At 47.6% G+C, this 15,590-nt stretch overlaps 1 protein-coding gene across 2 annotated transcripts; it reads right to left on the bottom strand.

Moving 5' to 3' along the window:
- Positions 1-2,753: 2,753 nt before the first annotated feature.
- IGFBP3 (insulin like growth factor binding protein 3) lies at positions 2,754-11,660 on the bottom strand. Of its 2 annotated transcripts, none has more exons than XM_007981389.3 (5): positions 11,117-11,660; positions 7,612-7,838; positions 6,944-7,063; positions 5,212-5,352; positions 2,754-4,955 (listed from the first exon to the last, which is right to left on the bottom strand). In XM_007981389.3, the coding sequence occupies exons 1-4, from the start codon at positions 11,517-11,519 to the stop codon at positions 5,227-5,229; spliced, it is 876 nt and encodes a 291-aa protein (XP_007979580.1). In that variant the 5' UTR covers positions 11,520-11,660; the 3' UTR covers positions 2,754-4,955; positions 5,212-5,226. The 2 variants fall into 2 exon arrangements, with proteins under 2 accessions (XP_007979580.1, XP_007979579.1); XM_007981388.3 differs by having other exon boundaries at positions 2,754-4,241.
- Between the last annotated feature and the right edge of the window lie 3,930 nt (positions 11,661-15,590).

Genomic DNA, 15,590 nt, shown 5'->3' with positions numbered 1-15,590 from the left:
TCCTTTATTTTTTTTCCCCATAGCACTTAACACTATTGAGCACCCTATCTATCCCACTGACTAATCTTGTTTATTGTCTTTCTTTACAAGGGCAGTGATTTTATATGGCTTGTTCACTGCTGTGTGTCCTTCTAGAATATAAAAAGTAGATAAAGAATTATGCCTGCATGTGGGACAAAGAGAGAAGCCAAGACAATTTCCAAGGTTTGGGAAGGTGGCTGGACCAGGAGGTCAGGGCTGTAGGAGACACCCATACTTCTTGGAGATGACCAGTAGGCTGATGGAAATGTAAGCTCATTGCTCAGTCATGAAGTAGAGGCAGGGGCATAACAAATGCAGCAAGATTTTCTGAATGAAAAGAAACAAATCATATTCACTGTGGAAACTGAGATTGTATCAAAATACAAATAAAACAAGGACATTATCTACACTCACATAGCCATGGTTAATATTTTGATGTATTTCATTTTGGTTTTATGTGTGTGCATACGCAATATAATTGCATTCTGCTTTTCTTTTAGCCCACCACAGACATTTTCTTATTGTAACTCCTATTCAAAAACATTTTTAGTGGTGGCATAATATTCCTTTGTACCAATGCATTTCAGTGTAAAATGCCCTTGTACTTAACTGTCTGTGCATGTCTCTGATGATGCCTGTGGGATTTATTTCTGCAGTGGGATGACTAGTTCAAGGAGTTTGATTAGATCAGAAACATCCCTCTAGACAGGCTGCCACAGCAGAGAACCTGGAATCCCATTAGGACACCCTCATTAACACCGGTGATTGTTATTTTTCCTAAAGTGTGCTGATTTGATAACTGAATCTTAGGAAGCTATTGTTGTAGCACCTGCATTGACTCCCATGGAGGAGACCACCCTTACTTGTTCATTTCTGTGTGTGTGTGTGTGTGTGTGTGTGTGTGTGTGCAGGTTGCTTGGGTACATGTGACCTTAGGGGTTAGTGGAAGCAAAAGTCCGAGGGAGCAGAAGTGGGTTGAGGAAGATAGCAGAGGATCAGAAGAGGCCCCATGAGTCTACCTGGGAGGCCAAGGCAGGGAGGTAGAGGAACTGGAGGGTCTGGAGGAGAATGAGAGTATGCAATTTTAAGGTATTTACTGGAAGTGGCAGGAGAGCATTTAGAGGGAATAAGTGATCATGGGTATTGTGTTAGTCAGGGTTTTCCAGAGAAATAGAACCAACAGGTTATATCTATCATCTATTAATCAATCCTATCTATCTATCTATCTATCTATCTATCATCTATCTAATCTGTCATCTATCTAGTCTATCTACCTACCTACCTATCTCTAATCATCCACCAAAAAAGATTTATTATAAAAAATTGGCTTATATAAGTATAGAGGCTAAGTCTCATCATCTGTAATCTGCGAGTTGGAGAACCAGGAAAGCTGGTGGTGCAATTTTGCCCAGGCAGGCAGATAAAAGGCACAAATTCTTTTTTCCTCTGCCTTTTGTTCTATTCAGAACCTTAATGGATCAGTGGATGCTGCCCTGCCCACACTGGGGAAGGCAATCTACTTTACTGAGTCCACTGATTTAAATGCTAATCTCATCTGGAAACATCTTCACAGATACTATGCTCACAGTATCACCCTCACAGATGCTGTATCTGGGCACCCCATTGCCCAGTCAAGTTGACACATAGAATGAATCATCACGAAGTGTGGGAAGCAGCAGAAGTTAGAGGTTAAGAAATGAGGACAAGAAAGGGCACATGAGTTGGTGGCTCCCAGGAAAACAAACCTAGTGGACTTAGAAGGCAAGCATTATTTTGTAGCTCATAGCTCTTCAGCAGCTCCCAAGGGGTTGCCATGCTCCGGGCCTGGATTTCCAGACACTTGGCCTCGCTTCCTAGGTGCTCCAGGATTCTGCCACATAAGTCTCCACAGCACTTGGTGACTGCTCCCTGCGATGGGCTCCCTCTGCTGTCTCCCTCCATCTTCACAGCTTTGCAGTCACAGCGCCCCCAAGGGGCTGCCTTCTCAGTTTTCCTGGTTTCTCATGTCATCAGCCTGAGACCACACCCCATAATCCCCATCCTCTGAACACTTACAGAACCAACTTGCTGCTCATCACATACAACACATGTGATAAGGGTATTTTAGATGTTTCATCAACAAATCAGACATGGTGCTAGACAGGAGGTAACTCTTCGACAGCAATTTATCCTTGGATGCCCTGAAGCCACAGGCTCAGTGTTTTTGTCTAAAGTGGCTTTGACAAGTAACAATTGTTCCAAGGCTGCAGATAGGGGACTTAGATCCCAGAACCACTTCCACTTGGAGCAGAGAAGGGCCACTCTCTGCTTGGAGATGGGAAGGGGACACAGCAGTAAAGGGCATGAGACTTAATTGCTGAGTGTCTGTTCTGGTCCTTCCCTGCTTGTCCGTGGACGGCTGCTAGTGTTAGATGGAACAATACAGGACACAACCCCAAAAAGGCAAGGACCAGTCACATAGGTGCACATTGCTGACCTGATCAAACCTGGGCCACAGACTGTCCCAACAATACAACCTCCTAGAATTGGACCATCTTGCGGATATGATCCAATGCCTCCATAGGTTGCCCACAAAGCCATAGAAACTGACTTGGGTTCTTTTGCTAGAGAGGAAAGCAGGGAAACGTTTGTGTTTATGAAGTTTCCCACTACAGCTAAAATATTTTCCCCTTTCAGGATTATTTTACTAGTGATACAAAGCCCAGAGATGGTCAATAACAAAGGGAAAGAGATTTTTATTTTTAATGGTAAAAACTTTATTTATTATTTATAAATACATTGCAAGACAAACGTCTCAAAAATACTTTTCCCCCCAAAAATTAAAAAAATAAAGAAAAGCTAATAGGTAGGCAGAATGTCTTGAGACCCCTCTGTTTTCAAGGAGAGCTCTGTGCAGCGTGTGTCCACACCGAGGGCTGCAGCAGGGCAGAGTCTCCCTGAGCCTGACTTTGCCAGACCTCCTTGGGTTTGGCCTCTGGGAGAGCAGCCCAGCCTCTGGGCATGAGCTCCTTTCCTCAGTCATGGCCACAGTTGTATCATATAGCATCTCTAACATTTCATCTAGGATTATTTAGTATAGATCTTATTATATTTGGGGCTATGTTGTATACAATGTTAACAAGGACATATCTTCTCTGTATATATGTGTGAATTATAAAGAAAAGCATGAGAATGACTCTAAGTTCAACAAACATGGGTGAATCTCTATGTGCTCCCAGTGTCCTGGATGGGCTCCCCAGCAAGCCATTCCTCCTTCCTGTTCTGATATTACTATTCTTTTTTACATTGTGCCAAGGAGGACAAAAGATGAGAGAGGAAAATAAAGCTTTGCCTTTAAAGAGCTTATCCTCAGAAATAAGCTTTGTCTTGAGTTGTTGAACTACGAAACACTATTTTCTGCAATCATCTGAAGAATCATGCCATTATTTGTGATGCCTCTGAATGGGGAGGCTGACTCTCCCTGTCTCTCTGTCCCTCCTACCCCATGGGACCACAGCAAAAGCCATCCTGGGCCTTCAACTAGGCCATGTCTTCAGGAAGGTTCCTGAAAAGGAGGGCCTGTAATATCTGCCTTTATAGGTTCCCAGATTGCCCTAGAACATTCTTAGATATTTTTTTTTTTTAAACAAGTAGGACTCCACCTTATTTTCTCCAATAGTCCCCAAGCAGTACAGGCCAATGAAGATATAAACATTATTCTTGGTTGAGGGACCCAAGCCCTTGTTTCAAAAATGACACCACAGAAGGCTGTGAGCTCCAGGAGCATGCGTCGGGATGTCCGGATGACCGGGGTGTAAGGGTTTCCCTATTCTCAATAAAGCCTGTGCACACTGTACAGGGAGTGGGGGTGAAGCGTGTTCTCTACATAGGCAACACAGCCGCCTAAGTCATGAAGTCAGTGGTTGGCCGCTTCGACCAACATGTGGTGAGCATTCCACGGGGGGATGAAGTCTGGGTGCTGTGCTCGAGTCTCTGAGTATTTTGATAGGAAGCGACAAGAAAATTCAAACTGCTTTTTGCTGACTACTGGAAAGTGAAAAGATGCTCAAGTTTACCATTCGAAGAAACCATAGGCATTTCAAAAACCTCTTTCTAAACTTTGGTTTAAAAAAATATCAGTTCACCACAAACAGAAATATAAATCGAGGCTGTAGCCAGCTGCTGGTCATGTCCTTGGCAGTCTTTTGTGCAAAATAAGGCATATTTGAGCTCCACATTAACTAAAACAAAAAGAAAAAGAAATATATTGAAATAATCCCCCCAAAATCAAAAGGGCTCAACTCTTGCCCTGAGATATCCAGCACAGCCTGCAGGCTAATGGCACTAGGCCTGCAAGTGCAGGGCTAGGGTCTCAACTCATGTTTTTAAACAAAACAACAAGTACCATCTGCTGCTCACAGGGTCCATTGTCAAAGAGTTACCCTCAAATTAGAATTATGTTTTTCCAACTTGTAAGGAAAAAAGAAACCCTTCTAACTAAACGTGCACATTTCTTTTGCTTACTAAATTTGTCTTAATAAAATGAAAGAAAATGTATTTCTTTCTTTCCCCCAATAGTTCCCTCATTTATTAAAAGAAAACAGAATACTGGGCATAATAGCATTCTCTAAAATGATTGTTTAAAATTTCATTTTTCTACCAGATTTAAATGAACTTTATTAAAATTATATTAGCCACAGACTAACAGAACATTCATAATATATTTTACAGAAAAAAAAGCCACATCTTCAGACTGATGCTCTCCCAACTGAGTTATTTCAGCTGTCTCACATTCACATTTTTAATTTAGATACACATATCTGTAGCAGGTTCTTGCGGATTAAAACAGTTTCCCTGTGAAGATAAATGGACCTCCAGACTTCACGGGCAAAGCCTAACTTTGAAAATCTTCACTTTGCGTGTGGATGAATGACAGCTTAGGTGCTGTGAGGTGTCTGAAATAAAGCAGAGCATCCCTGAGGCACACTGGCTGGCCTCCTTCCCCACACTTGTTTGGTTAGGTTGAAGGGGTCTCCCTCTCCCTGCACCCTTCTGAGGGCTCTGTCCTATTTGCTTTGCTCTTTCTGGCCCTGAGCTGCAGCTCCTGGGTCTGTAAGCCTGGGGAAGGGCTGGTGGCCAAGCCCAGCCCATGAGGCTAGTCCAAGGACAGTGAGGCCCTGGAGCCCCAGGCTGCCCCTCCTGAGTGCTCACCCTCGCGGCAGGCGTCTACTTGCTCTGCATGCTGTAGCAGTGCACGTCCTCCTTCCCCTTGGTGGTGTAGCCTGGGAGAGGCTGCCCGTACTTATCCACACACCAGCAGAAGCCCCGCTTCCTGCCTTTGGAAGGGCGACACTGTGGGAGAGAAACAGAAGACAGAGAGGTGAACGCCCCTGGGTCTGGTGTCAGGTCGGTGACCAGGGCCCATGATGGTTTGCCAGCATGACTCTGCTATGCTGAGAAAGCATAACAGAAATTTCAGCTAAGGCTGCGTAAGAGCCACGCATGCCTAGGCCCGCGGACTGTGCACCTGTGCATGCATGTGGGTGTAAGTTCCTTCTCCAAGAAAGCGGGAATGGGGGCAGTTTTGTGTTTCTAGGAGTGTAAGGTGGACACCAGTCCTTGCAGAACCTCTTGGGCCTGCCGACTTCTCTGCCAAATGTGGGACTGAGAACATCCCCTCTGCCTGGGAATGCCACAGCTGTGCCTTTGGAGCCCACACCCAGCCTCACACGACACCTTTTCAGTATGAATTTGTTGAATGAATGACTGATATAAAATATGGGTATAAATAAGCCATGGCAATGGAGGAAAGCTTAGGCTTTCTGACTGTGGCCACTACTACGAATCCTGGTATATGGTCACCCTGAGGCCACTGTGGCTCACTTGGGTCTCCGAAGGCCAATTCTGTAGATACCAATTAGAAAGCCAATTGAAACAGTGCCATCACATAACACAAAGTCTATAGAAGCATATTTATTACAGCTTCATATTACTACACCTTAAATTTGTTTGATCATTTTCAGCTTGTTTAATTGGGACTTCAGGCATATGACTACATTTGGGACTGATGTATAGACAGGACTCTCACTCCATTCCTTTTCTAGGAATAGGACTGTGTTGCAATATAAAGATTTTGAAAAGACTGCTGTTTGATGCGGATGACTCTCATGCCTTCTTCTCACTTGGGCTTTCTAGGGAAATGCCAGTGAGTCGCAGGAAGACCACAACATGGCCAGTTTGGAGAGCCTGGCCATCCCCAGCATGGACCAAGTGTCTGATTTCAAGTTCCATCCCCTCCATGTAAGACAGACACCTGGTGTGTGCTGGGGATGGCCGGGCTCTCCAAGCTGGCCATGCTGCAGTCTTCCCCCAACTCACTAGCATTTCCTTGAAAAGCCCAAGGGAGACAGAGACACAGGAGTCATCAACATCTAGCAACGGTCTTTTCAAAATCTTAATATTGCAACCTGCTCACTATCAGAAAGGCATCAGTAGGAAAGGGGACAATTGTGGGATTTCAAGGTAAGCTTTTTGTGGTACGACCTCATGTCACACTTCTTGGAAACTGATTGTAATAGTTGTTTGAAATGGGACGCAGCATTAACAAATGTGTCAACATGTTCACCTGCAGTTTATAAAGGGTGCCCCTGGGCAGTACCTTGTCCACCCTGTGGGTGAACCACTGAAAGGGCAGGAGCGGGAAATGGGTGGTGGAAAGGCACTAGGGTTGAGGATTATGGCCAATATAGCAGTACTCAGAGCAACAAGTCAAAACAGCCCTTGGTCTTACCTCCTGAGACTGGCACCAAGTCCTGGGCACTGGTGCTGCACAGGCTCAGAGTTAGAGCTATGGCCAGAAGAGCCTTGGGGCTGGTGAGGTGGGTTTCTCCTCTGCGTCAACAGAACCCGAAGACGAAGAAAACACACTGAGGACCTCACTTACCTGCTTTTTCTTATAAAATCCCTTCTTGTCACAGTTGGGAATGTGTACACCCCTGGGACTCAGCACGTTGAGGAACTTCAGGTGATTCAGTGTGTCTTCCATTTCTCTCCGGCAGGGACCCTGGGGATCAGGAAGGACCAGAGCAAGAGAGTCACGGTTATTACTCTAGAATGTGTGCTTTAAAAATCTTACGATGCTGCACGACTGCCCAAAGTGGGACCTGTAATTTCCTCCTCAGATACCTTATGCCTGATTTAGCAAGAAAGTCCCTCAAATAAGCTAACCATCACTCCCTGTCTCCCTTTTGCTCTTCCCAGAGTAAGTCACAGAAGCTGGTATAGAACCAATAGCAGGTCAACAAGCATAGAGGATGAAGAAAATAATAAAACTATCTTTATGGGAATATTTTTCATTATCTCTAGAGGTCTTTATGACATCCCATATGCTTTTAAGAGTGTTGTTTCAGCTTGATCCTCGTAAGGTTCTCCAAAAGGGTCAATATTCTTTATGTAAGGAGAGGAGAGATGTGAGGCACAGAGGGGCTAGGGACTGCCCACCCATCTGCCAGATGCTGGGGCTTGTTGAGTAAGAACTGCCCTCAAGAGGCTCTGAGTACCCAGGCTTGGCAGGTCTTGCCCTCCTCGTTTAACAAGAGGAAAAGCTCTCACGTATTCTGTCTCCCGCTTGGACTCAGAGGAGAAGTTCTGGGTATCTGTGCTCTGAGACTCATAGTCGACTTTGTAGCGCTGGCTGTCTTTAGCATGCCCTTTCTTGATGATGATTATCTTTGAATGGACGGGGTGGAACTTGGGATCAGACACCCGGTGCGTGCTGGAGACGGACGGGCTCTCCACACTGCCGGTGCTGCGGTCTTCCTCCGACTCACTAGCATTTCCTTGAAACGCCCAAGGGAGACAAACACATGAGAGTCATCAACATCTATCAACAGTCTTTTAAAAATCTTAATGTTGCAACCAGGTCACATGTAAATGACAATATTAGTTGACAATCCAAATAAGTTTTTTTTTTTTAAATACCTCGATGAAGTATTAGTCCATAGTACTACTCACTACATGGTAGTTGCTCTACCTCAAGAAGTTATCTGTTTGAAAGTCAATCTGACAGGGGCTCTTCCTAAGTAGCTGCAACTAAAGAAGGCAGACAAATGCTTAAGTGCCCCTCAGTAGAAGGTGAAGGCAGTATGCTTCATCTTCCACCGGCAGGGGGCAGACCCGAGTCACAGGAGGCTGCTGCGGCGCTGGCTCAGAAATTTTGCAGTGAACTCCAAGTGTGGTCCTCCCACCCGTGGGAGCAGCGGCAGCCTGGAGGACTTGGAAGAAATGCATATTCTCCACTCCGGAAACGCTGGAGTGGCGGCAGCAGTCTGAGTTGTAACAAGCCCTTACGGGAATTCCGAGGTTGACCAGTACCGTTCTCAGTGCTACCAGGTAAACAGGCTTATAAGAGCTTGGTGTCCAGCTCAGATGGGAAAACTGAACTATTACCTGCAAAGTGTTTTGCCTCAGGGGCTCAGAATCATGCAAGCATGTTGGTGGCTTGTTTTCTAGGTCCCCGTTACATCTCTAAAACTCAAGGTCTACACAGACCCTGTGCATCCTGCTAGTACCTGCCTGAGTCAGTCCTCTTCACCCCTGGTGAGCACAGGAGCACATGGATGCAGACAGTGCCAGAGTCCCACTCACAGCTCAGACTTCTAAGTGCCAAAGAGCTTTTCCTTCCCTGGGTGGGGATGGGGTAGGAGAAATCCCCCTCCAGCAGATCTCCCTTTTATAATAAAAAGTGCTAAATGAAGAAAGTCTGATACTTAAAACAGATGCTGGAATGTTAAAAGTTGAATTAGAATTTTAAGTATATGACTAAATTCGAGACTGGATCTGTGACCAGGATTCTCACTCCATTCCTTTTTCAGAATGAACTTGGAGGGGCTGTAACTATGGGGATCAAAGGCTACATTCAGAGCCCATGCTCCCAGAGCCTGTGGACCATGCCAAGCTCAGCCCAGCACAGACCTCTGAAGGGCTTCGGCTTAAGTCCACAATTGAGAGTCATGAAATTTCTCTACTACAACAAACAAGACTATAATGTGTAACCCTAGCAGGGAGCTCAGGTGGCCCATCTGGTCCACAATCTATTCTAGAAAGCTACCAGGGCTGCAATGATTTGGTTGCAGATGCTCTGCTCTCCCCTGGAAGTGGCTACTGGCAGGTCACTCACCAGGGCCTTAGTTTCCTCACCTACCAAACAGCTCACTGAGGTCCTGCTGTAAAGTTCCCCAAGGGGTTTCATACCTTGGGAAGCACACATTCCCAGGGTCCAGGCCAGAGCCTCGCAGAGGAGCGCCCTACCTGCGAGGATTTGGTTTCAATTTCTTTTAATCTTCGCTTTCTTTCTTTTTCAAGGAAATACTGAGATAAAAGAGATACTAAGAATGTAAATATTCTAAGAACATGTAAATAAACATATTTATATTTCTTTTCCAACAACCTTGAGTAATTTCTTAAATTTCCTTGGTTTCTTCTTAATGCCTGGGCTGCAGACTAGGGCATGAAGAAAAAACAGTTCTATTTAAGCAACAGATAATTGTGACTTTTGACTGTCACAAATTCACCCTTTTTTGTCAAATGGATTCTAGAAGTCACTTAGATATTTTTATAATCTTATAGCTCACATTAACCTATACAACAGAGCTACTAAGATGGTAATCATGATTGCTGAAGCCTAAGTGACAATGTGTATCAGTATTTCTAAGATCACTTTTTCAACACCCCAACATGCACAATAATGTACAACAGCTGGCAAATGACATAACTTTGCCCCGAGAGACAAATGCCTCCAGCAGCTTTAACAGCTGACCACAGCCAGTGTATGTTTCAGGCATCTGGAATCTTGCCTTTCCATGAATCCAGTGTTTCTCAGGGGTGAACAGAGCCAGCCTTGCCTAGCCAGAAAATAACTTTACCTGGGCATGGAACTCTACAGCTACATAAATTATAAAGAGACTGTTCATCCTGCTAGCCCTAGATGGGGGCCTGCCTAGTGACATCTGTCCAACGTGATCGTTGGGGAGTTGGGGGGATTAGGATGGGGAGAATTCTCTCAGCCTTCAGCTGTGCAAGGCAGGAACTTTATTTCCTCATATAACTAAGTGAGGCTGGCTAAGAATGCTTGAAAGATGAACGGCTGCCAAATCCACTTAAACAACGCTCCCCGCCCCCCCCGCCCCGCTTTTTTAAGGGAACAATGTGATGCCCTTACCAGAGTCGCTGCCTGCCTGATAGACTGGTAGTGGCTGAGCCAAGAGGGTAACTCTGCCAAATGTTTGCATTTTTCCTCTTCTGGGGCTCCCCTTAACATCTCATTGCCCCCCGTTTCAGATTAAGAAGGGAGACAGCCCTAGGACTGATTCCAATTCCCTTCCCTGTCACTGAAATTGACTTAGTCCACATTGCCCGCACCCGCCACGCACCTGGACGTTTGTTTGAGGTCGGCACAGGTGCGGAGGTGGCCTGAGTTGTAAGAATGGTATGGTACTAAAAGTGGCACGTGGGGTTCAAACCTACACTCTGTTGCGGCCTCTGGGTAACCTTAAGAAGTTACTTCTTTTTCAACTTCAGGTTTTCCAACCGCAGAAGACACCAAAACCCGAATCCACTTTACTTGTTTTTGGACACACCGGGACTAGATATCGCTTTGCAAACAAAAAGGCTGTTCAAAGTCAGTATTTTAAAAGAGAGGTACTATTTCCTACAACCTACCTGCCCACCTTCCTTGGTCCAAATCCTCCTATGTCCCCCATCCCCAAGCATCCCTGGGATTGCGGTCCACACCCCCGTGCGGGGCGAGGAGAATCTCCTGTGTCCAGGATCTTTCCAACAGCTAAACGTCCGTACCGCTCCCCCCAGCTCCGGAAACCTTTAACCCATTTTCACTGAAAGCGCTTTACAATTTACAAGTACTCTGCACTTAAGAGAATCAAGCAAGTAGAGGGCCGGCAGGGGAGGGTCCCTCCGGTGAGCGCCTTCAGTTTCCTCACATACTATCTCCAGTGAGAAGAAAACCCGAGTCTCCGGCAGCGGCACCCAGCAACCCCCAGGCCTTTCCGCGCCAGTGCGCGGGCTGCTGCGAGCAGCGCACCTGGCGCCGGCGGCTCACCTGGAGCGGGCGGCGCTGGCAGCAGGTAGGCGCGCAGGCGGCTGACGGCACTAGAGTTGACGCAGAGCCCGCGGCCGTCCAGCAGCGCCTGCAGCGGGCGCGCCTCGTCGGGCGACGGCTGGCAGCGGAGGCCGGAGCCACAGCGCTCGGTGTAGATGCCGCACGGCTGGCCCTCGCTCAGCGCGCACGTCAGGCAGCAGCCGCAGCCCGGCTCGCGCACCAGCTCGGCGCACACGGTGGGCGGAGGCGCGCACTGGGCCAGTGCACGCGCGTCGCACGGCTCGCAGCGCACCACGGGACCCAAGCCCGCAGAGCTTGCGCCAGCCCTCGCCACCGGCGGCCCGCGGAGCAGCACCAGCACAGTCAGCGCAGCGGCCCAGAGCGTGGGTCGCGCCCGCTGCATGACGCCCGCCACCGGGGCACGCTGCTTGGCAGGCCGGAGCTCGCAGGGATGGGGCGACAGTACGCGGCGCGAGGCTGTGGAATCCAGGCAGGCAGCGGCCGATCTTTAGCGCCCAGCCGCAGCGCTCGCATCTGGGCGGCCCGGGCGCGCCGGCCGCTATATAGAAGCCGGGGTGGCCCAGGACACGCCCCGGAACGGCGCGCCCAGGAGTGGGGGTTGGGGAGGGGGGCGGGTCGGCGCAGGCACGGCTGCGGGGGCGCGTGCCTCGCCCTGAGCAGCCGGGGCCGAGCTCGGGGGCGTGCAGCTCGCGACTCACCCGGACACCTGCTCCTCTTGCGCAAGCCCGGAGCCCGGGTCACCTTGTCGTCTACAGGAACCAAGATGTGCCCGGTCACCTCGGCACTCCAGGCCACCTCAGTGCCCCCGGTCACCCCAGTCACTCCTGGCTAACTCAGCACCCCCGATCTCTTTGACCCCGCCGCCCTTCCCCCTTCCGTTCTCGGGGTGAGGTCGCCCTGCGGCGAGCCGGTGTCGAGGAAACTGGCATGCATTGCTCCGCATTCGTGTGTACCTTGTGGAGCTTTCTAAAATTTAATTCCGCTGGCAGGGGAAGTCTTGGGACATTTCTGATTTACATTTGGGTCTCAGGGAGCCAAGGCACTGCGGGATTTAATTTACACCCGCTGGGCTGTTTACGTCCCCGGGGTCCACAAATACGCATCTGAAGATGTCCCCGGGGCCCACAAATACACATCTAAAGATGCGCCCGGGGCCTTTGCCCCATTCGAGGTTTGCTTCTCAACACAAGAAAACTCACACGTGTTGCTACACCGCAAGTCCCCAATTAAGAGTGGACAGGCAAGGTAATGCCTCCTTAAGGCAGGGCTTTTCACCTATTTTAAATGACAACTGTTCTTCCTGTTTGGTATATTCTCCCTGATTACGTTTTCAAATAGAGTTTACACTTACGACAAAAGAATAACAAAGACAATAAAGTGGGCACTGCTGAAGCGTAATTAACCAAATAGTCCTTAAAATAGGCAATTTTCATTGTCATTTTTTGAAGGCGACTTCGTAATACTGTATTCTCTTTGATGCGTTGGGATTCTCGTTTATCTCTGCAATCTAAGCATTTTTCAGTAAAGTTCGGGGGCGCAAATGCGCGCTGAGGTCGCTATAACTCCTGTCGGTCTTCTCTGACACTCGAGCGCCTTCAATTTTGTCTGCACACCCCCTCCCTTCGGTGACCAACAGAGGACGCTGGTGGTCCAGGATTGGATTGAGGATTAAATTTTTCAAGGCGCTTTTCCAAAGAGTTTGTGGGGGTGGAGTGGGAAGCTGTGAGACCTCCGCGGGAGGAGACTTTCCTGAACGCTATTGAAATTGGACGCTTGCCTTAGGAGGTGGATAGGTGACTTGAAGGAGTCCTTTGCAGTTTGGGGTAGCAACAACAAATCAGGAGCTCCTCCATTCCCCTCCAGCATGAAACCTTGGGTGAAGTTAATCTTCATTTATCATTTCTGTCTCTCCTAATCGATCTCTCGCCCAGTGTCTCTCCTTGTTCCTCTCCCTCCCTTTCTCTCTCTGGTCCTCTCCCCTTTTTCCCCTGTCCACCTCTTCCCCCATGTCTATACATCTTCCTTTTATACATATCTATACATCCTCCTTTTAGAATGGAAAGACCAATTTCGTTCCCTCTTGTACTAAATAAATAAATAATTGGATCTCTACAAAGAAAAAGAGACCAAAGACAAGAACAATGGAGGGTCCCAGGGTGACAAAGGCCCAGCCCTGTCATTATCTTATGAGCTCTTCCCCCACAGTGCTCAGGCTGTGGCTACACTCAACCTTGTTTACAGGAAACCGCGCCATAATCGTCACTTGCTGTTTCCTTTCTCCTGTATCACCTCCTTCTAGTGTCTGCGTTGACACTCACGAACAGGATCTCTGATTTCGTTGAAAAATTGAAGGAAACAAAACGAATCCTGCAGGTTTACATCCGTTCCTTAAATACTTGCAGAGACCTTGACTCTGAAATTAGAGCTGGGTTCGGCATCAAATGCAATTCTTGAGGTCCCAGGTCTGCAGTTCTGGTTAGCGCAATGTTACAGCGGAGCCTGGACTGACTAGTTTGTGTAGCACTTTTTACTCAGCTTTATCATCTGGAGAGTGGAGAGGGGAAGATAAGAAAGAATGTCTTTTTGGAAAGGATTTAAAAAATATGTTTTATTCTTGGTTCTCTTCTTTTTTCCCTCTCATTACAGTTGGAGAAACTTGTTCAGTGCCGAATGGCTAGGGGGCGCCAAAGCGCCAGACGTCCAGCCCGGCCTCAGGGACCACCGGACAAATGCAAGGACTAAGTCACACTGCAACTTTCAAAGACTATTCCAATAACAATGTTTTATATAGATTGCCATCACCTTTATCATGACATCTTGCAACAGCAGAGTAAATTTGAGGCAGTGACACGGGGAGAATTGTGTTTTGTTATTTAGCCAGTTTTATTTGATAACTGCAAGCTCCCTGCCCCTTCCGGAACATAATTGTTACAGGAAGGATTTGGACTGGATAAAACTTAATTTTGTGACATGCTCGTTAATTCTGTTAAACTTCCAATTCATCTGGTGTTTGTGGTTTTTAATATAAACTAGTGTTTAGTGAGAAAGATATTTTACCCCCTGTGAAGGTGCTTGGCATACAATTGCTAATCATTGCAAAAGTAGCAAATAACCATCCGAATAGAGGTCAGGAGGCTGCATAGATCTCTTTTCACTAACAGAGTCCTGCTGACCTGATTATAATTAGTGTTTCCTGGGGTCAGCCTCGTTATTTTCACCAGGTGACCTAAACCACTCATTTCTTTGAGCCCACTCCTGATGCTAAAGGACACCTTGTCGCTGCGTGATACTGGCTCCCTTGCTTTTCTTCTGCTCAGGCCCTGGCTGGACAAGCGACCCGAGGGTCTCTCTCCTTCTGACAGCAGTAGTGTTTCTCAGTGTCCTCTGGGATGTGGCTGTCAGGCTTACTGACTACCAATAGTCTTAGAACAGAAAGAGCCAAACTTCTAAAGGCAAGCAATGTTGGGGACCCAGTTGCTAGGAGTCAGTGGCTCTCAGCCTATAAACTTCAGTTTTTCTTCCCCTTAGGGGAAGCATTGGTGGGGACAGGAAACCTAATTTTCTCTCCATCAGATCGCCTGCTGGGTGAGCCTCCTGGAATTACATATACTAGGCTTGGGGATGCAATGGGGACCATCAACTGCTAACATCACGGTGGCTAACAAAACTGCACATGACTTTTACTCACAAATAACATCATTAAGAGTTCATCTGTCCACTTAGTCCATAAATGATTACTAAGCACCTCCATGTGCCAGCTGCAGGGTTTCACAGACTGGCTGGAGTGACTCACCAGAGACCAGACAGTGGTAGGCAGTGTGACAGCAAAGAAAACAGAGGGGTTCACCGGGTGCATTTATAACCCTGCTGGAGGGATGGCAAACCTGTCCGTGTGGTCAGAAAAAACTTCTAAGAGGTGGTGGCATTTGAATTGAGTCTTAAACAATGTGGGAGAGTCCAGCTGAGAGATGCAGGCAAGAAGAAAGTGTGGGCTTTCACGGAGAGTTTTTCTGTGTGCCTGGAGGGGTGAGGGGGAGGACTCAGAGGGATGGTATTGGCATTGTGCATGTGACCTGTGGAAGGCATAATTCTGAGATTTGGAAGAGAAGAGAAGGTAACTGGATATACTGCATTGGGACAGTGGTACCTGTGGCATAGGAAATCCATGGTCCAGAGACAGGGACTCCTCAGAGTTAGTGCTGTCCCGTGTTGTCAGACCATCTGGAGATAGATGACAGGCCTCCTGAGAAGGGGCCTGGACATGTTCTGAACAGAAGACCAGCTCTCCTGGGACCCCACCCCATGGAAGGGAGGTTTCTGCTCAGGACAATGATTCTCCTGTCATGGCTTTCTCTCTCACGATATCTCTCACGATGCTACCTTCTACATGTGGGCACCCACACCCTTGCCTACACAGTCAGTCATTCACATGACATGAGCTACCTGTCTGTCC

This window comes from Chlorocebus sabaeus, chromosome 21 (genome assembly GCF_047675955.1).
Source record: "Chlorocebus sabaeus isolate Y175 chromosome 21, mChlSab1.0.hap1, whole genome shotgun sequence".
Taxonomy (NCBI): Eukaryota; Metazoa; Chordata; class Mammalia; order Primates; family Cercopithecidae; genus Chlorocebus; species Chlorocebus sabaeus.
This window is presented reverse-complemented; position numbering and strand designations above follow the sequence as displayed.

Coding starts and splice junctions, on each gene's coding strand:
- IGFBP3 (XM_007981389.3), bottom strand. CDS start 11,519: ATGCAGCGGGCGCGACCCACGCTCTGGGCCGCTGCGCTGACTGTGCTG. Junction 7,064..7,611: donor CCAAGCGGGAGACAGAATAC/GTGAGAGCTTTT, acceptor CCTGATCCCCAG/GGTCCCTGCCGGAGAGAAAT. Junction 5,353..6,943: donor GATTTTATAAGAAAAAGCAG/GTAAGTGAGGTC, acceptor TCTCTCCCACAG/TGTCGCCCTTCCAAAGGCAG.